The 21,414-nt window shown below is 45.2% G+C and overlaps 1 protein-coding gene across 1 annotated transcript in view; it reads left to right on the forward strand.

Moving 5' to 3' along the window:
* Window positions 1-21,414, forward strand: part of ttn.1 (titin, tandem duplicate 1) — an 81,444-nt gene that overhangs the window by 56,666 nt on the left and 3,364 nt on the right. The window contains exons 65-86 of the mRNA XM_030758077.1: window positions 8-292; window positions 394-693; window positions 804-2,870; window positions 3,010-3,312; window positions 3,413-3,718; window positions 3,897-4,187; window positions 4,297-4,596; window positions 8,660-8,965; window positions 9,058-9,360; window positions 9,563-9,844; window positions 9,940-10,533; window positions 10,687-10,974; window positions 11,090-11,389; window positions 11,467-11,769; window positions 11,916-12,218; window positions 12,309-12,893; window positions 12,992-13,294; window positions 13,827-14,126; window positions 14,372-14,947; window positions 15,050-15,355; window positions 15,496-16,101; window positions 16,231-21,356. Of these exons, the coding sequence (XP_030613937.1) occupies window positions 8-292; window positions 394-693; window positions 804-2,870; window positions 3,010-3,312; window positions 3,413-3,718; window positions 3,897-4,187; window positions 4,297-4,596; window positions 8,660-8,965; window positions 9,058-9,360; window positions 9,563-9,844; window positions 9,940-10,533; window positions 10,687-10,974; window positions 11,090-11,389; window positions 11,467-11,769; window positions 11,916-12,218; window positions 12,309-12,893; window positions 12,992-13,294; window positions 13,827-14,126; window positions 14,372-14,947; window positions 15,050-15,355; window positions 15,496-16,101; window positions 16,231-21,356 (14,333 nt within the window). The remainder of the gene's footprint in view (window positions 1-7; window positions 293-393; window positions 694-803; window positions 2,871-3,009; window positions 3,313-3,412; window positions 3,719-3,896; window positions 4,188-4,296; window positions 4,597-8,659; window positions 8,966-9,057; window positions 9,361-9,562; window positions 9,845-9,939; window positions 10,534-10,686; window positions 10,975-11,089; window positions 11,390-11,466; window positions 11,770-11,915; window positions 12,219-12,308; window positions 12,894-12,991; window positions 13,295-13,826; window positions 14,127-14,371; window positions 14,948-15,049; window positions 15,356-15,495; window positions 16,102-16,230; window positions 21,357-21,414) is intronic.

Raw genomic sequence — 21,414 nt, forward strand, 5'->3', positions numbered from 1 at the left:
AAATCAGCTTCTCCAAACATTGAGTTTGGCCCAGAGTACTTTGAAGGTTTGACAGTCAAGGCGGGAGACAGCATGAGGCTAAAAGTGACCATTACTGGACGGCCAGTTCCCAAGGTTGTCTGGTTCAAGGATGGTGTGGAGATGACCAAAAAGGTGATGGACATCATTACAGTTCCTGGATCCAGCACCCTCTTTGTCAGGGATGCTGACCGCTCACACCGTGGACTCTACACTGTGGAAGCTACCAATGGATCTGGAACTAAAAAAGAAAGCATCCTTGTTCAAGTCCAAGGTTTGCATTTTTGACATTTTTCTGCCTGTAATTCAGTGTATGTGTTTACACTTTTATTCATTATGATTCTAACATCACTTTCCCACACCTACGTGATGCAGATACACCTGGGGAGCCAGTTGGACCCATCACTTTCAGCAACATCTCAGAGGGCAAGTGCACTGTGTCTTGGAATCCCCCAGAGAATGATGGCTGCTCCGAGATTTCACATTACATCGTTGAGAAGCGTGAAACTGCCAAGATTTCTTGGACATTGGTTTCTGATGAATGTAAGGAGTGCATCTTCAATGCAACCAAGCTCATCAAGACTAATGAGTACCAATTCCGGGTATCTGCTGTTAACAAGTTTGGAGTTGGCAGACCTCTGGAATCCAGTCCCATCATTGCACAGATGCAATATAGTAAGTTGTAATTTTATAGGGTTTAAAAAAAAAAAAGACAAATGGCGATTACAAATTCTTGTTACTCTTATTTAGTCAGTTCCACTCAATATTAAAATTGTTCCCCCCAGCCACTCCTGATGCTCCAGGCACTCCTGATGCAACTGAAGTTACAGGAGAGAGCATCACCTTGTCCTGGACTCCTCCAACATCTGATGGAGGAAATCCCATTCAGTACTATATCCTGGAGAAACGAGAGAAGAAGACTGTCCGGTTCTACAAGGTGATTACCAAGAAGCCCATTGTTGAATGTGCTCACAGAGTGCACAACCTAACAGAGGATATGGAATACGAGTTCCGTGTTATGGCCGTAAACGATGCTGGTGTTGGAGCTGCTAGCAACATCTCATTACCCATCAAAGCTGCTGAGCCAAAAGATATTCCTTGTGCTCCATCAGTGGTCTGTGTGTCAGACTCCACCAATACCTCCATCAGCTTGGAATGGACCAAACCTGCTGATGATGGAGGCATGGAGATTCTTGGCTACATTATTGAAATGGTAAAGAGAGAAGGGGCAGAATGGAAGAGAGTAAATGAGGAGCTTGTGGCTGAAACAAATTATGTGGTGACAGGTCTCCAGACAGGGGCTGAGTACAAATTCCGTGTTGCAGCTGTCAATCATGTGGGCAGAGGTGAGCACAAAGAAACTCCAGAGCCTGCTCAGGCTGTAGATAGGCTAACACCCCCACAGGTAGATATTGACGCCACCTTCAAGCAGACACACATTGTCAAAGCAGGAGGTTCAGTGTGCTTGGGCATCCACTTCAGAGGAAAACCTATTCCCACTGCCACTTGGGTGAAGGAGGAAGGGGAGCTGAGTGTCATGTCAGAGATAACAACTACTGATGGCTACAGTTGTCTAAGCATTGAAAACTGCTCTAGAAATGATATAGGCAAATATACCGTAAACCTAGAGAACCCCAGCGGCAGCAAGGCCATTACATTCGTTGTAAAGGTCATGGACACTCCTGGACCTCCACAGGCTGTTACCTTCAAGGAGGTGTCCAGAGGCACAGTCACACTTATCTGGAAACCTCCTCTCAATGATGGTGGAGCCAGAATCCATCACTATATTGTTGAGAGGCGTGAGGCTAGCCGCCGCACTTGGCAGCAGTGTGGTAGCAAATGCACAAAGTATATCCTAAAGATCCAGGATCTGCTGGAGGGAGTGCCATACTTCTTCAGAGTCTCAGCCGAGAACCAGCATGGTGTGGGTGAGGCATTTGAACTGACTGAGCCTGTCATTGCCACTGCAGAGCCAGCAACTACAAAGAGACTGGACATCCTCGACACCACAGACAACTCTGTGTCATTGGGATGGCTGAAACCAGAGCATGATGGTGGTAGTCGCATCCAGTGTTTCGTCATTGAAGCTAGGCCAAAGGGTACAGACAAATGGGTAGTTGTTGGCAACACCAAAAATCTGACCTATGTTGTTGAAAAGCTCAATAAGGGCGATGAGTATGACTTCCGTGTGAAGGCTAAGAATGAATCTGGCTATAGCAAGCCCAAGGAAACTCTGGCTCCTGTTCTGGTCAAAGAACCTCACATCGAACCTGCTGCTGACCTCAGTGAAATCACCAACCAGCTTATTACATGCAGGTCTGGAAGCACCTTCACCATCGATGTTCCCATCAGTGGCAGACCCGCTCCTAAGGTCACCTGGAAGCTGGAGGAAATGAGGCTGAAAAACACAGACAGAGTCTCCGTCAAAGTTACTAAAGATAGAACCAGCATCTCAGTTAAGGAGGCCATGAGAGGAGATGGTGGTAAATACCACCTGACTCTGGAGAATGTAGCAGGAACTAGAACCTTTACTATTGAAGTTAATGTCACAGGCAGGCCCAGTCCTCCAAGTGGACCAATTGAAATCTCTTCCATTACTTCTGAATCCTGTGTTGTTAACTGGCATCCACCAGAAGATGATGGTGGCACTGACATCACCAACTACATTGTGGAGAAGCGTGAATCTGGTTCCACAGCCTGGCAGCTGATCAACTCCAGCGTGAAGCGCACATCTCTCCACGTCAGTAACTTGACCAAATACATGCAGTACACATTCAGGGTCTCTGCAGAGAACAGATTTGGTGTCAGCAAGCCCTCTGAGTCTGAGACTATTGTTGCAGAGCATCCTTACAGTAAGTATTCCTCTATAATGTTACTTTTGAACTTAGCTGCTACATTTATAATCATTATATAATAATTGTTTCCATCCCATACAATAAAAGTCTTATGTTGAACTTGAATCTAACAGCAATATCTAATTTTTGATCACAGCACCTGCAGGTCCACCAACAAAGCCTTCAGTCTTTAATGTCACTGCTAACACAATGACCCTGAAATGGGAGGAGCCCTACCATGATGGTGGAAGCAAGGTGACGGGTTACTGGATTGAGAAAAAGGAGAGGAACAATATCCTGTGGGTGAGGGAGAACAAGATCCCTTGCTTTGAGTGTTATTACAAAGTGGAAGGTCTGGTGGAAGGCCTGGAATATCAGTTCAGGGTTTATGCTATGAATAGTGCGGGGCTCAGCAAAGCCAGCGAGGCCTCGAAGGGAGCAGTTGCTCAAAACCCTGTTGGTGAGTTCTGATACAGTATAGCATCACGTCATGGAGTGCTTTTAAATTAATGTGCCTTTAAACAAAAATGTCTGACAAACATTGTTGATTTGGTATTTAGATCCACCAGGTAAGCCTGAAGTCACAAACGTAACAAGGACCACCGTGTCCCTAAAGTGGTCGTCTCCACTGTATGACGGTGGCAGTCCAATTGTAGGCTACATCATCGAGCGTAAGCCGTACACTCTGACTGGTGAGGGCCGCTGGCTGAAGTGTAACTACACCAACGTGACAGAAAATTTCTATACTGTAACTGCGCTGGGAGAAGGAGAGCCCTACGAGTTCAGAGTTATTGCCAAGAATGCCAACCAAGTCTTCAGCATACCCTCTGAGTCCACCGGCTCTGTGCAGTGCAAGACTGACTTTGGTAAGATTTCCAACCATGATACAGCCTCATCAATATGCCACACAATTAATTCACAGTAATATTCAAATTGTTTACTAAATCAGTGTAGGCAACCAAAACAAGACCAAAATATTTTCAAGGAATGTGATTTCAATTTCAACCAAGTTTCAAAACTATGTACTGAATAACCACTTGACAGAACCTCCAAAGGCCCAACTGGACAGCAAACTCCTGTCTGAAACTGTGATGGTCAGGGCCGGTTCAGACCTGGTTCTGGATGCTGCAGTGGGTGGCAGACCTGATCCCAAGGCTTCTTGGTCCAAGGGTAACAGAGATCTGGACTTGTGTGAAAAGTACCACTTGCAGTATACTCCCACTCGAGCCATGGCCATCATCAAATTCTGTGACAGAGATGACACTGGAAAATACATCCTTACAGTCAGGAATGTAAGTGGAACCAAGACTGCAGAGGTCAACGTCAAAGTGCTTGGTGAGTGACTTTATTTTTAACCACTTATTTTAATTTGCTTACAGATTACTTTGGAGGTATTAAATTGTGACAGTTAAGTGTTTTAACATGAGTACATCTGTTTTTCCAGACACACCTGGAGTGTGTGAAGGCAGCATCGAGATCAGTAAGATAACAGAGGAATCCTGCACTCTGAGCTGGAAGCCTCCTCTCGAAGACGGCGGCGATGACATCGCTCACTACATTGTGGAGAGGCGTGACACAAACAGACTTAACTGGGTACTCATGCATGCCGAGTGCAAGGAACTGACCTGCAACATCACCGGGCTGATGAAGAACACAGAGTACCTGTTCAGAGTGCGGGGAGTCAACAAATACGGGCCTGGAGTCCACCTGCAGTCAGACCCCATGATTGCCAGAAACACCTTTAGTAAGTACACATCCTTGTGAAGTAACAACATTAGTTACTGAAACACATAACATCATATAATCTGTGCAAAAAACATAAATATACAGAACAAACTAAAGAAACCCACAAGAACTGGCAGTAGATCATATACGTTATTAAGACCTTTACATTCATTTACACTGATGATTGGTTAATTATTAGTTATTAATTTATTTGACACATAGTATGTATTTTTCTCTTGGTGTAGCACATTTTCTAATTCCTCAGGTGTGTCAGATTTCCAGGACTGAAAGCACAGTTTCTCCTGCCAACAGTGTGGATCAGAAAATGATCTCAGCCTCATTCTGATCCTTCATATGGTTTAATTCAGTGGCAAAAGGGAGCCAGCTATGAAAGGCCAGTCCCAAGGGCATAGGAATGAGTTTACTATTTGGGGTTGTTAAATACTCGGAGCAAAGCATAAAACATGCTGTCTGATCTTTTACTTTCTTCTTTTTCAAAGGTTTCTTGGAAAAATAGTGTTGTGTACACCTATATTATTGCATGTATAATTTACATATGTATATGTTTTATAATTGTAAGACGTGGACAAACCACCAAACAAAATGGCTTGAGTCGTTAAATCAAGCATAATGACCGTGTCATTCCAGGCTGTACGCTTACTTTATCAGGTGGCCGCACTGGTACTAGCAAGCTAAATATTTCAGTAGCACAAAAATAATTTAGTAGCACACACAAGTGCAAAGTTTGATATGTTTTATTGGTTGAAAACATTTAATAATGGTCAAAAATGCATTTATATAGGTTGACTGGCAACAGAACTGGTTCTTTAATTAAACAATCTGACGTGAAAGAATCCTCACAGATAATGTAATGAATAAATTATTCACTTTTTAATATCAAGCTTAACTAAAAAAAACAGCTATTAAAATATGTATATTATGAAACATTGTTTGTTTGGACAACAAAAACAAAATCTAATAAATAAAAATAAATATAACCCATCCATCCATTCGCTTCCGCACATCCTGTTAAGGGTCGCGGGGGGACTGGAGCCTATCCCAGCTGTCATAGGGCGAGAGGCAGGGTACACCCTGAACAGGTCGCAAGCCTGTTGCAGGGCCAACACAGAGGGACAGACGACCTTTCACACTCACATTCATGCTCTCATTCACACCTATGGGCAATTTAGATTAGCCAGTTAACCTAACCCCAGTAAGTGCATGTCTTTGGAATGTGGGAGGAAACCGGAGTACCCGGAGGAAACCCACGCAAGCACGGGGAGAACATGCAAACTCCACACAGAGAGAGGGAGAGGCCTGGGCCAAGGTGGAATCGAACCCAGGCCTTCCAGATGGTATTCTAACTGTGAGGCAGCAGTGCTAACCACTGCGCCACCGTGCTGCCGTCTGATCTCGTCTGAATAAAAATAACCAACAGAAATAAATAAAAGTGATACCTCTCACATTTACATAGAGAAGCTGTGTGCCTCACTGACAACACAGTGTGCCTTGCACTTTACAGCCCTGCATTTAATAATTGGCCAATCAGGTGCAGAGCACACAAAGGGTTAAAAACATTGGCCTAGGCAAAAGAGCCAAAATGGTTTTAACGCCTCTCATTTGCAGCAACAAACTGCTCACAAATTGACTTCTTGTCCAGTAAATATTGGACGAGTGACCTTCTCAGGATTAAGATGACTGAACCAAAGATTTGGTTTCTATAAAAAGTAAACTGACAACAAGATGTTATAGACAACCGTATTCACGGCAACATTCCCCACAGACGTTTTACCTCTGCAGTGTAATTTTTGAGTGGGACGAATGCACCTGTCTCCAATATTGGGGGGGATAGATCCTGGCGTCCCCCCCCCCGGTTCCTACGCCTATGGCCAGTCCTATACAACACACACTGAGAGAACTGTAAGGAGACACCATCACTGAAGTGAACATTTATAGACCTCCTTCATTTTACCCTCATCACGCGATCTTACGATTGATCGTTTTAACTTGACCGAGTGGCACCTATGAAACTGAAACCTGCCAGGATGATATCGGAAACATAACGAAAGAGAAGATCATCAGAAAAAAAAGATGAAGAAAAAACAAACACTGTAAACTCTCGAATTTTTAAAGACCACTTAGGAAAGAAATTCACTTTTATCCAGGTTATTTTCAGACAGATGGAACGATCCCAGACTCTTGTTCTCCACCTTTTCATAAACCCCAGTTTTAAAAATCCCAGTGGCATGTCTTTCAGTCTAAACTGTGAAACTTTGAAGCCCACTTCAAAGTAAAATTGATATTAGAACAAATCTTCAACAGTCCCAGAACATGCAACCTTTATTTTTACACAAAGAAACAATGGAGAACTTTGTGCTGGTTGACGCTGAGATGCTGAGAAAAGTATTCTCCCAGCTAAACAACACTGCCTGTCTTTTAGACCCCGTCCCACTTCATTTTTTAAAATCTGTTTGTGGCTCATTTATGGACGAACTACTGAACATTACTAATTACTCTATTCAGATGGGTATCTTCCCAACATCTCTCAAGACAGCTGCTGTTTAACTACAGATACATCAATACTCAATAATCACAGGCCTGTGTCCAATCGACCGTTTTTAAACAAAGTTTCGGAGAAACTTGTTTCTAATCAGCTGAATGATTAAAAACAGCAACAGACAGTACAGAAACGACAATGGTCACGATTTGAAAGATCTCAGGACCAATTTGGATCTGAAAAAGTCTTCTGTGTTGGTTCATCTTGAGGTCAGTGCTGCCTTTGATATTGTGGAGCACTCCATACTTTTAGTCAAATTGATGGCGATTGGACCCTCAGGTTCTGTTTTTAGCTGGTTTAAATCATATCTCATTGATAGAGGATCAGGGAGCTAGCCAGAACAAAGGATAACCAGGGTCCCCCACAGGTTTCCACAGTTATGTTGAAGATACACAGTTTTATGTGTCTCCCGATGACACCGAGCCAATTGATGCTCTTTAATTGTATTTTAAATATTAAATGATGGATGGCAGCAAACGTCTTCCAGCTGAATGAGGAAAAAACTGAGGTTTTGCTCATTGGCACTGAAGCTCAGAGACAGAAACTTTATAAGAAACACATGATTAAAGCGTATTGGGGTGTTAACATATATTTTAGAGGTTTTCAGTATAGAGAGCATCTAAGACCAGCCTTAGACTTAGACATACAGGAAAGGTGCTCAATCTGTTGCCATGCAGGCATTGTTGCTCTTTTATAAATTATTGTAATCCAGATCAGATACCATTGTAATCAGATACCATATGAGGCTGTTCAGCTTGGTCAGAAACCTTCTCAGTGTCAAGGGAGACTACAACAGAGTCCTGTCTGCTGTGAGTGGAGCTACAGAATATATTAAAGAGCTCACAGTTTGATTTATTAATCAATTATTGACAGAGAATTTTGCTCAGTTATTGAGTCGTGAGGCAGTAGTTACATGCATCAGCACAGGATTGCACTCGCAACACTGCTAACTTCTCATTGGCCACATCTGTCGGGTCGACATCTTCAAGGATTTTCTCATCCTTAGGTTTGGCTTGGTCACTGTCTTCCCCATCTTTTGATGAGTAAAGCAAGTAATGGTAAATGGACTAGCTCTTATATAGTGCTTTTCTACTCAGTCTGAGCACTCAAAGCACTTATACAACACGTTTTACATTTACCCATGCACTCCCATTCATACAAGCACTTCCATGTTTACCAAGTGCTTTAATTATCTAACATTCACACACATTCACACTCCAACGGTTGCGTCGGAGAGCAACTTGGGGTTAAGTATCTTGCCCAAGGATACATTGGCATGTAGCCTGGAGTAGCCAGGAATCGAATCGCCTTCCGATCAGTAGGTGACCTGCTCTACCTACTGAGCTACAGCCACCCCTACTCATCAAGTACTCTATAGAGGGGAACTATTTATAAAAAAAAGTTAAGGTTGAGATCCTCAAAAACATGACTACGTAATTTCCAAGTCATTTATCCAAAAACAGTTCCTCCACTCTTTTCCATTTGAACATTTGATCACAAATTGCTCCTGTCATCTCTCTTCTAGCTGTGCCAACTCCTCCTGGTGCTCCAGAGATCCTGGCATCAGGAAAGGACTTTGCTACCATTGAGTGGCTGAAGCCAGAGAGCGATGGGGGTAGCCCGTTGATCCATTACCTTGTTGAGAGGCGTGAGAGAAAGAGTGCACGCTGGGTGAAGGTGAACAGGGATGGTGCTCACCTAGACACCACTCTGAAGGTGTGTGGCTTGACTGAAGGCAACATCTACCAGTTCAGAGTGACAGCCATCAACAAGGCTGGAGAAAGTGAGCCCAGCGAGGTTTCTCTGTATGTCGTCTGCAGAGTGCCAACGTGTAAGTTGACTTTGTTCAGTAGCAAAGATTCCATGTTGTAGACGGATAATCTGAGGATACTTCTACTATATACTTTTATGATGGTCTTTCAGGTACCCCTGTTGCTCCTTCTATCCCTCGTATTACTGACACCCACGCTGACAGTATCAGCCTGGCCTGGTCCCGGCCCGTGGAGGATGGAGGAGCCGATGTGATCGGCTACATTCTGGAGATGAAAGAAGCGGGAGCAGAAGAATGGAAGAAGGCCCATGAAAAGACCCTGCGTACCACAGAGTATGTAGTGACTGGACTTTCTGCCGGCAAGAAGTACTGCTTCAGAGTGGCTGGCATTAACATCAATGGTACAGGAGACTTCAGTGAACCATGTGCTGAAACTGAGCCAGTGGAGAGAATTGGTAAGTACAAATCTGGAAGAGCATTGACTTGAATAGCAGCTAATTAATAAACAAAAGTAATAAAAAAAAGGTGTCAAAGTTGTAAAAAAAAAAAAAAAGACAGAAAGAAACTTCTAGCTTTTCTTCTTCCATTACAGCTTATGATAACTATGACATTCCTTCATCACCAACAGTACAAACTCTGTATTATTATCTCACACAGAAACTCCTGACTTTGAGCTCCATGATGACCTTAAGAAGACCATCTGCCTGCGTGCTGGTGGCTGCTTACGCTTATTTGTTCGTGTCACTGGTCGCCCCGCTCCTGCAATCACGTGGAGCAAACCTGATGTTGACCTCCAAAACAGAGGCTTCATTGAGGTCACTAACACTTCCACCACTCTCATTATTGACAAGGTTAACCGCTACGATGCTGGCAGGTACACTCTGGTGGCTGAGAATTCTGCTGGGAAACAGGAAGTCAGCATTCTGGTCAAGGTCTATGGTAGGTTGAATGAAGCATTTATTTTTATTTTTAATGTGATATAGTAACTTTTAAGAATTGTGCATTTTGACTAAAAGATGTACTTTTATTCTTAGATACTCCTGGACCAATTGGGCCAATCAAAATCAAGGAACTGACCAAGGAGTCTGCAACGATCTCTTGGGACGCTCCAACGGTGGATGGTGGTGCTCCTGTCAACAGCTACATCATTGAGAGGCGAGAAGCCTCCATGAGAGCCTACAAGACAGTCACATCCAAGTGCAGTAAGACATCTTACAAGATTGATGCCCTGATGGAGGGTATGCTGTATTACTTCCGTGTTCTCCCTGAGAACATTTATGGTATCGGAGAGCCCCGTGAGACTCCTGATGTCATCCTGGTCTGCGAGGTGCCTCTGCCACCAAACAAACTGGAAGTCATCGATGTCACCAAGAGCACTGTCACCCTGGGCTGGGAGAAACCGGAGCATGATGGTGGCAGCAGACTGATAGGCTATGTCATTGAAGCCTGCAAGTTTGGTACTGACAAGTGGATGAAGGTGGCTACACTGAAGCTGACAGACTTTGAGCACACCATTGAGAAGCTGAATGAGAAAGAGCAGTATCTGTTCAGAATCAGAGCCATCAACAGCCGAGGAGCCAGCGAGCCCAAAGAACTGGTTGCAGCTGTCACTGTACAGGAACAGAGAGGTAACAACTAATATGCACTACCTGCAGTTAAAAATACTTTTGCAGTTTAGGGCACAGCAAAATTTAAAAAACAAAGTTTCAGCTCAATTCAGCATTTCCCAACTATCGATTCCAAAATATATTATTATTATTTTATCTCTCTTTGCCTTCCAGTAATGCCTGTAGTGGACTTCTCTAGTATTCCTCAGAAGGTTGTCAATGTACTGGCTGGCAAGACCCTGGAGCTGAACCTGCCCATCATTGGCAGACCTCCTCCTGTTTGCTCCTGGTACTTTGGTGACAACAAGATAAAAATCACAGACCGTGTCAAGATCAAGAGCACCGGCAAGTTCTCCAAACTGACTGTGTCTGACACCACCATCGACGACACTGGTGACTACACCCTGGAGGTGAAGAATGCTGTTGGTGTCATCACTGAGGTCATCAAAGTCATCATTCTCTGTAAGAAACCAGCTCTGCTTTAATATTGCTTATATTTTTCCCTACTAATTCAAGTTCAGTAATTTCTACATTCAGGTGAGTGTAACCTTTAACTTTGTAACTCTACCTTTACCAGCTAAACCTGATGAACCAACGGGACCCATCAGATTTGATGAGATTGATGCCACCACCATCACTTGCAGCTGGGATCCTCCGGTCAGAGATGGTGGAGCTCCCATCAGTGGCTACGTGGTGGAGCAGCGTGATGCTCACAGACCTGGCTGGATGCCTGTCTCTGACTCTGTCAGCCGACCACTGTTCAAGTTTGAGAACCTGATCGAGGGAGATGAGTACGTCTTCCGTGCAGCTGCTGTGAATCGTTATGGTACTGGAGAATTCCTGCAGTCTGAGACAGTCACCAGCAGGAGCATGAAGAGTAAGACATCTAGCATTACATCAAATAACACATTTGGTTGAGACATGTAATGGTAACATGTTGTCCCTCTTCTTCAGATGTGCCGGGACCACCTGGCCGTCCAGTCACCTTTGATGTTTCTCGTGATGGTATGACTGTGGCCTGGGAGCCACCAGATGAAGATGGTGGTCTTGAGGTTTCTGGTTACATCATTGAACGCAAAGAAGTCAGGGCTGACAGATGGGTGCGTGCCAACAAGAATCCTGTAACCATGACTAGGTACAGGTCTACTGAGCTAATCGAGGGCCTTGAGTATGAACACAGAATCACTGCCATCAACGCCAGAGGACTTGGCAAGCCAAGTCTACCATCTAAACCAGCAGTGGCAACAGATCCAATAGGTAAGAGAAAAGTTTGATAAAAATCTTGACTTTAAGATATAAGTGAGTGAATTGACACTTGGCATCAAAGTCATGCAAGAGCAACAGACTCGTTCCATACTGACAAAGCATCTGAAATTGCTGATATGCTTCTCTTCCCCGTTCAGATCCACCTGGCTGTCCTCAGAATCCAAGGATCACTGACACTACCAAGTCCTCTGTGTCACTGGCTTGGAGTCCTCCTGATGATGAGGGAGATGCTAGGGTAGATGGTTACCTGATTGAGATGCAGAAAGTGGGCACCGTGGCCTGGATCAAATGCAACACCACACCATCTCTCATTTGTGAGTACACACTGACCAACATGCCACAAGGAGAGCAGTTCAAATTCCGTGTGATGGCCTGCAATGCTGGTGGCAGCGGAGAGCCTGCCGAAGTGCCTGGAACAGTCACTGTGACTGAGATGCTTGGTGAGGACAAAGACATTTTCAGTAAATCGATGTGTATATACTGAAAACTAATATAGAAAATAACTTTTGGTAATAATCAATGTTTTCCAGAATCTCCTGAATATGACCTGGAGCTGAAATACAAAGATGTGTATGTGGTCCGCCACGGAGGAGTCCTTAGATTATCTGTGCCCATCAAAGGCAAACCACGCCCAACCTGCAAGTGGTCAAAGGATGGTGGTTTAGTGTCTGCTAGGGCTATGATTGCCTCCACTGAGGATGCCAGTGAGCTTGTGATCAAGGGGGCTGAGAGAAGTGACTCTGGTGTGTACGACCTCCTGCTGGAGAATAAGGTTGGCAAGAAGAAAGCCCAAATCAAGGTGAAGGTCATTGGCCGGCCAAGCGCTCCAGAGGGACCAATAGTTTTTGAGGAGATTCAGGCCAACTCAGTCAGGCTGTCCTGGAAGGCACCCACTGATGATGGTGGCTCAGAAATCCTTGGTTACATTGTGGAAAGACGCGAGGCAGCCAGGAACGCCTGGTACACTGTAGACTGTAGAGTGACTGAAACTCAGCTGGTTGTTAAGGGCCTGAAGGAAGGAACAGAATACCACTTCAAGGTGACAGCTGAAAACACATTTGGTATCAGTGCATCCCTGAAGTCTGAACAGCCACTGGTACCCAAGACTCCTCTGTGTAAGTATTCCCTTTTTTAAAATAAAAAACCTCAGGGCCTCTGATCAGTGACAAGATCATTTAGAATCAATTTAAAAATTACCCATCTTTCAAACCAGGTCCCCCCGAGCCTTCAACTACCCCACCAGAGATTATGGACATCACCAAGAGCTCAGTGGCACTGGCGTGGTCCACACCAAAGGATGACGGTGGATCTGCCATCACAGGCTACTTTATTGAGTACAAGGTGGTGTCTGCTGAAACATGGTCCCGTCATGAGGCCAAGATAACCTCCACGATGTTTACTCTATCTGGACTCACCCCCGACACGGACTACCACTTCCGCATTGTTGCTGTCAATGACATAGGCGAGAGTGAGGCAGGTCCTGTGTCTGACCCAGTCACATGCAAAGATCCATTTGGTGAGTCCACTATCCTGAAAAGTTACATTTCTGATCACAAGGTCAGCACTTTCTGTTTGTCACATGCAAAATGGGCAAATTTTCAGAATCTAAAAGTTGGCAACTTTCAACTGAAGTCTCATTTTGTTTCTGATTAAACTTTTCCATTTAGATATTCCAAATAGGCAAACATTTTAGAAACCTTGATCTAACATTAACATTGGTGATTCTAAATTGCCCATAGGAGTGAATGTGAGTGTGCACGGTTGTCTGTCTCTCTGTGTTAGCCCTGCGACAGGCTAGCGACCTGTACAGGTGTACCCTGCCTCTTGATAGCTGGGATAGGCTCCAGCCCCCCCATGAACCTCAACAGGATAAGCAGAAGAGGATGGATGGATGGATGGATGGATTGATGTTTAATGTAATCTTATGCAATTAGTGTAATCAATAACTTGTTTTAGCCAGCTTGTTCAAGTAGGATGAGAACATATACTCCCTCTGTGTGTTTTATAACAACTAGTAATTAAGCTCACATTTTTTTCTGTCCTTTCAGACAAGCCAAGCCAACCAGGTGAAATTGATACAGTGAATGTGACTAACAACTTCATCACCATCCGCTGGCAAGCTCCAGAGTGTGATGGTGGAAAGGAGGTTCTGGGTTACTGGGTGGAGTATAGGAAGTCCACAGAGAGCACGTGGAAGAAATGTAACAAGGAGAGACTTAAGGAAAGGGAGTTTACTGTACCTGGACTGTCTGAGGCCACAGAATATGAATTCAGAGTGTTTGCTGAGAATGAGACTGGAATGAGCAGACCTCGTAGGACTGCCACCTGCATCAAGACCAAACTGCTCAGTAAGCACTTGAGAATATATTTATTTATTTACAGGGATAATAAATATAAACATTCCCACATGTATGAGTACGATTTTCACCCACTGGTGCATACCCTATCCTATCGATGGTTCAGCTTTTACATTACAATGTTCTAATGCAAAAAATAAATAAACAGTATAATAAAGCTACACCTAGTGGACATACTAAATATATGGTATGTTGTAGATGTTTCATAAATTTGTCTGCTTGTTTTGTACTTACAGCTGAAACTAAACCAAGCCTGAGAAAGGAAATGGATGAAGTAACTGCCAAACTTGGCCAGCCTGCTGTTATGAAGTGCCAGATTATTGGCAGACCTGTTCCTGAGATAAAGTGGTATCATTCAGGCAAGGAAATTGTTCAGTCCCGCAAGTATGAGATAAGCTCTGATGGCCGCAACCACTCCCTATCTATTATGACTGACCAGCAGGAAGATGAAGGAGAATACACCTGCAAGGCCATAAATGATGCCGGAGAAGCAGAGACCACAGGCATCTTAGTTTTGGAGGCTGCTGCATCGTTCCACCCTGACTACCCACTGAAGGACACCTACTATGCCGGCCTGGGAACCACTCTACGCATCCACGCTGTTTACATCGGCCGTCCTGAGCCGAAGATCATGTGGTTGCATGGGGCAAAGACCCTGGAAAACACAGAGGACATTAGCATTGAGACCACTGAGCACTACACACATCTGGTCATCAAGAATGTGCAACGCCGAGTCCACGGAGGCAAATACAGAATCAGACTGCATAACCACTTCGGCCGAGCTGACACCGCATTCACTGTTGAAATCTACGGTAAGTCCTACGTAAATTAACTCCAGAAGGTGCCGCAACCCATGCATTTCTAAGGGTGATATTATCCGAATTGTAAATAATATCTCATACATCTCTTTCTAGACAAACCTGATATACCTCAGGGTCCCATTGTCCTGGATGCCCTGCTGAAGAACTCAGTAATCATCAGCTGGAAGGCTCCCAAAGATGACGGAGGCTGCATGATTACGAACTATATTGTGGAGAAGCGTGAGGACAAGGAAGGCTCCGAGTGGGAACTGGTGTCATCATCCATCAATGGCACATCTTGCCGTGTGCCCAACCTCATCGAGAGTGCTGGGTACTTCTTCCGTGTCTATGCTCAGAACCGCTATGGCAGCAGTGAGCCACTGGAGCTGGCTTCCCCGATCCTCATCAAGAGCCAGCTGGGTACGTTTAAAACAATCTCAGATCTGAGACATTCACATTTCAGAATGTAAATACTGAACCGCAATATTTCATATCACATTATATATAAAGAGATGTAAAGTACTGACAGTGGTATCATAAATATACTTTCCTGTCCACAGAGAGACCATCACCACCTCTATCACCAGTTGTTTCTGGAATTACTAAGGATTCCTGCGTGGTTTCCTGGAAACCTCCTCTCAGTGATGGCGGATCCAAGATCAAGAGCTACTGCCTTGAGAAAAAGAACAAGAAGGACAAGAGGGAATGGACTGAATGGACTCCAGTAACCACAGATGAGATCAAGCAAACGGTGTTCTCTGTGAAACATCTGACTGAGGGTGTCGAGCACATCTTCCGTGTTAAATGTGAGAATCTTGGAGGACAAAGTGACTACAGTGAGGAGACCACTCCTATCATTCCAGCCGCAGCTGTTGAGATCCGTGCTCCTGCCTTCAAAGATGAGCTGAGGAACATGAGTGTCAAGTACAAGAGCAATGCTACCCTTGTCTGTAAGATTTTAGGACAGCCCAAACCTGTAATTAAATGGTTCAGACGAGGAAAAGAAATCCATTCTGATGGAAAGAAGATCAAGATCCAGGAGTTTAAGGGAGGTTACCACCAGCTGGTCATCACAGAGGCTGACGAGGAAGACTCCACTGTATATCAGATCAGGGCCACCAACCAGGGAGGCTCCATCTGTGCCACTGTCTCTCTGGATGTTGAAAGTAAGCTCAGAAATGCGCTCTTTCACCAGAAACAATGACTAACTTATTAAAAAACAAACTAACTAAGCAGGAGAACTTTTTACACTCAGAAATGTCATGTAATCTCACACAATTTTTTCTCATTTCTAGTTCCTGCCAAGATCAACCTGCCAAAGAACCTGAAGGACAAGGAAGCCATTCCTGCCCTGCGTGGAGAGGTGGTTAATATCAAGATTCCTTTCAGTGGCAAACCAGATCCTGTCATCACATGGCAAAAGGGACAAGATCTAATTGACAGCAATGGACACTACCAGGTCATTGTCACCAGATCATTCACTTCTTTGGTGTTTCCCAATGGAGTGGAGAAGAAGGACGCTGGTTTCTACATCGTCTGTGCCAAGAACAGATTTGGTATTGATCAGCAAACAGTTGAGCTAGATGTAGCTGATGTACCCGATCCTCCACGTGGTGTTAAAGCCAGTGACGTGTCGAGAGACTCTGTAACACTGAACTGGGTGGCACCAGCAAATGATGGTGGCAGTAAGGTCATCAGCTATATCATTGAGAAGTGCCCCACCACAGCTGAGAGGTGGCAGCGTGTTGCCCAGTCCCGTGACGCCCACTACACTGTTACCAATCTGTTTGGCGGAACAAGCTATCAGTTCAGAGTTATTGCTGAGAACAAGTTTGGACAGAGTGCCCCATCCGAGACAAGCGGACCTGTCATGACAAAAGAGGATAAATCCCGAGTTCTGCTCTATGACAGGGAGGTTGATGATACAGGTTATGTTCCCAAGAGCAAGGCTCCACACTCTGATTCGAAGAATCTGCACAACAAATACGCCATTGCAGAGGAATTGGGCAGAGGGCAGTTTGGCATTGTCCACCGCTGTGTTGACATCAGCTCTGAAAAGACTTACATGGCTAAATTTGTCAAAGTGAGAGGTGCTGATCAGGCAATAGTAAAGAAGGAAATTGCAACACTGAATTTGGCCAAACACACCAACTACCTTGTCCTCCACGAGTCTTTTGAGAGCCCAGAGGAGCTGGTGATGATTTATGATTTCATCTCAGGTGTTGACATATTTGAGCGCCTCAATACAGCAGAGTTTGAGCTTAATGAGCGTGAAATTGTTAACTACGTCAGGCAGGTCTGCTCAGCTCTAGAGTTCCTGCATACTCAGAGCTATGGACACTTTGATATCAGACCTGAGAATATTATATACACTACTAGAACCAGCTCAAATGTCAAGATTGTTGAGTTGGGACAGTCCAGACACCTGACTCCTGGAGACCAAATCAAGGTTCAGTATACCACTGCAGAGTATGCTGCCCCCGAGATCCACCAGTGTGACATGGTTAGCACAGTCACTGACATGTGGTCGGTTGGTGTTCTTGCATATGTGCTTCTCAGTGGCCTTAATCCATTCCTAGCTGAAACCAACCAACAGATGATCGACAACATCTCCAACGCAGCCTATAGCTATGATGACGAATGCTTCAAGCAAGTCAGTGTCGAAGCACTGGACTTCACAGACCGTTTAATGACAAAGGAACGTAAGCACCGTATGACTGCAGCTGAGGCACTGGCACATCCTTGGCTTACCAAGCCTGCAGAGGAGATCAGTGCCAGAGCAATCCCAACTGGCAGGCATAAGAGATACTACCAGACGATGGTGAGAAAAGAGTGGAACACCGTTGTCTCTGCTGCCCGTGTGGCCAGCGGTGGTTCCATTCGGTCTCAGCGTGGCGTCTTCGTTGCTAAGGTTAAGATTGCACCATTTGAACATGGTCCTCTTGCAGGGCAGATTGGCCATGCAGTGGTGAATGAGGGTGACAATGTGAAATTCATCTGCAACATTGACAACTACGATAGCACTACTGAAGTGACATGGTACTGTGGTGTCAGGCAACTTGAAGCTAGTGACAAATATGAGATTGAATACGAAGATGGTCTGGCCGTAATCACGATCAATAAGGTCACAAGAGCAGACGATGGCACTTACAGATGCAAGGTAGTGAATGAGTATGGTGAGGACAGTGCCTATGCTGAGCTCTTTATCGGCAGTGTTAGGTCCTACCGTGATTTCTTTACCACCCGTGTTGTTAAGAGAACAAAGCGCAGAGTAGATACTGCCAGAATGCTTCAGAAGCCACCAGAGTTCACGCTTCCTCTGGTCAACCATACAGCTTATATTGGTGAGGATGTGCGCTTTGGTGTCACCATCACTGTACACCCTGAACCTCGTGTGATCTGGCACAAATCTGGACAAAAGCTCTTACCTGGACAAGATGACAGGAAATACACTTTCATCAGTGACAAGGGCTTGTACCAGCTCATTATCCGCAATGTGGAGATTGAAGATGATGCGGAGTACAGTGTTGTGGCCCGTAACAGGTATGGGGATGACAGCTGCAAGGCTCGTCTCACTGTTGTTCCTCGACCTAAACCAGCAGATCTCACCCTGAGGCCCATGTTTAAACGTGTGCTTGCAAATATCGAGTGTAAGGAGGGCCAGAACGTGCGTTTTGAGATCAGAGTATCTGGTCGTCCAACACTGAAATGGGAGAAGGATGGCACACCTTTAGCCTTTGGACCATGCATCGAGGTTGTCCACGAGGGCCTGGATTACTTCATTCTTCATGTGAGGGACACTCTCCCTGAGGACTCCGGTGTATACAGAGTTACTGCTACCAACTCTGCTGGATCTGCCAGTTGCCAGGCCACACTGAAAGTGGAGCGCACCGCTCATGTAAAGAAGGACTATGAGACCAGTGAAAAAGAGAAGCAACAGGTTGCTGGAAAGGAGGAATTAGACAAAAAGGTTAGGCTGTCTCAGATTTTGGCTGGTACTGTTGTTACACCTCTACCACCTGCAGCACTAGAAGCTGTCAGGGAGGCTGCCACCATGTTTAAACCTGCTGTTACAACTAAGAAGGGTGCGAAGACTGAGGCTGAGATAAAGAAAGAACAAGAGGAGAGGAAGAAGAGAGCAGATGAGAAGCGACTGCGTATGCCTTATGTCGTCCCCACACCTCGTGTCATTAACCCAGCTGTTCTTGAAGAAGATGTGGAAATAAAACACTTCAAACCATTTTCTGACATGAAATGGTACAAGAAATTGCGGGATCAATACGAATTCCCTGAGCCAATGGATAAAATCCCACAGAAAAGGATGAAGCGTATCCGCCTCTCTAGGTGGGAGCAGTTCTATGAGGTACCAATCAGGATCAAGGACCAGTATAAACCAAAGTGGCGCCTCTTATCTATGACTCAGGATGACTTGGAGACTGTGAGGCCAGCAAGGCATCGCACTCCTTCCCCTGAGACGGAGACCTACCGCAGAATCAGAAGGAGGTCTTTGGGTGACCTGTCAGATGAAGAGCTTCTGCTACCTGTGAATGAGTACCTGTCCATGAAGAGAACTGAGGAGGAGAGGCTTCGTCTAGAGGAAGAACTAGAGCTTGGCTACTCTGCTTCTCCACCTAGCCTTAGTCCAGTTCGCTTTGAATTGTCTGCCCTGCGCCCCTCATCTCCTAGGAGAGTCTACAGCGAAGATGAAGAAACAGAAGAAATTCACAGATATGATTCCTACCGAATTCCATCCAAATATGAGGCTGGCCCAAGTTTTGTCGATCTCCGCCAGCGTCACGACAAAACGACCTACAAACCTCCAAGAGAAAAGCAGAGGGTGTATCAAGAAAGAGAGGATCAGGAGCTGCTGCGGCCACACACCACTGCTCAGAGAATCTCCTCTTACAAGAGTGAACTCAAACGAATAGAGTTTGAGGAGAAAACACGAATCTCCAAAAAGGAAGCAACTGTTGCTGTTTCAAGAATCTCTGAAGTCACTGAATCTGAGCACCTGACAGCTTTTGCATCAGAATATATCCCCAAATCAATCAAAAAGCTCCCAGAGCCCGAGCCCGGAAGGAAGAGATCCCCTACCCCAGAAAAAGCTGTCAAGACAGATGTGATCCTTCCCAAAGTTGATTTCATGTCCAGGTATGAAGAGAGAAAGCAGGTTCTGAGATCAGAGAGAAGATCTGTAGAGAGGAAGGTTGAGGTGGTGACACAGGAGCCCTTCAGCCTTGACCATGCCCCACGCATTACCGTCAGGATGCGATCTCATCGCATACCCTATGGCTCCAACACAAGATTTACCCTGAATATCCAGGCCAAGCCTGAGTCTGAGGTCAAGTGGTTCCACAATGGAAAAGAAATCCATCAGAGCAACAAATATACCATGACCAACATCAGTGGAGTCCTGACTCTCCAGATCATCAAATGTGTGACTGAAGATTCTGGCACTTACCGTGTGGTCTGCAAGAACACCAAAGGAGAGACTTCTGACTATGCCACACTGGATGTAGCAGGAGACGAATATGCTGCCTTCTCTTCACTCCGCAAAGACGAGGAGCCTCCATCTGCCCATGTGCCAGAGATGACCAAAACGGAGGTGTACCACGTCTCATCCTCTAAAACAGTAGTAAAAGAAGCTGTAACTGAGACCGTGAAAGAGACCACTACTGTTGTCGAGAAGCCAAAGGAGAAGCCCACTGTCCCTGCCAAAATTCTGACCAAGCCACAGTCTCTGACTGTAGAGGAGGGACACACTGCCAGATTTGAATGTGATGTGGATGGTGAACCAGCACCTTCTATCACCTGGCTGCGTGAAGGAGCAGCTGTTGCTCCCTCTGCCCGACACCACATTGTGTCTTCTCAGTACAACTCCTCCTTTGAGATCACCGCTGTTGAGATGTCAGATGAAGGCAGCTACACTCTCCTAGTCGAAAACACGGGAGGCAAACAAGAAGCCCATTTCACCCTAACGATCCGGAAGTCTGAGTCAAAGGAGAAAGTCATTGCTTCTCCCAGAGTCACTTCGCCAGAAGCTAAATCCCCTCTTGCAAAGTCCCCTGAACCAGTCAAATCTCCCCAGAGGGTCAAATCCCCTGAGCCAATCAAGTCACCACAGAGAGTTAAGTCTCCAGTCTCACCAAAGTCCCCAACGCCTAAATCCCCAACGCCAAAGTCCCCAACGCCTAAATCCCCAACACCAAAATCTACTCCCAAATCCCCAGGTCCATCTGAGAAGGAACAAGTGATTACTCCACTCAAGTCAAAGAGAGTGATGTCACCGACTCCTGAAAAGAAGCCATCCTTCTCTGCTGGGCTGAGCGACATCACTGCAGCCTCTGACTCTATTGTCAAGCTGTCAGTGAAGGTGACAGGAGAGCCCAAACCTGCCATCTCATGGATGAAGGATGGAAAGGTAACCTATTCAAACACTTAGACTATTCTAGCATTTATTTTTAATAATATTTAAGACA

Source organism: Archocentrus centrarchus, chromosome 21, assembly GCF_007364275.1.
Source record: "Archocentrus centrarchus isolate MPI-CPG fArcCen1 chromosome 21, fArcCen1, whole genome shotgun sequence".
Classification (NCBI taxonomy): Eukaryota; Metazoa; Chordata; class Actinopteri; order Cichliformes; family Cichlidae; genus Archocentrus; species Archocentrus centrarchus.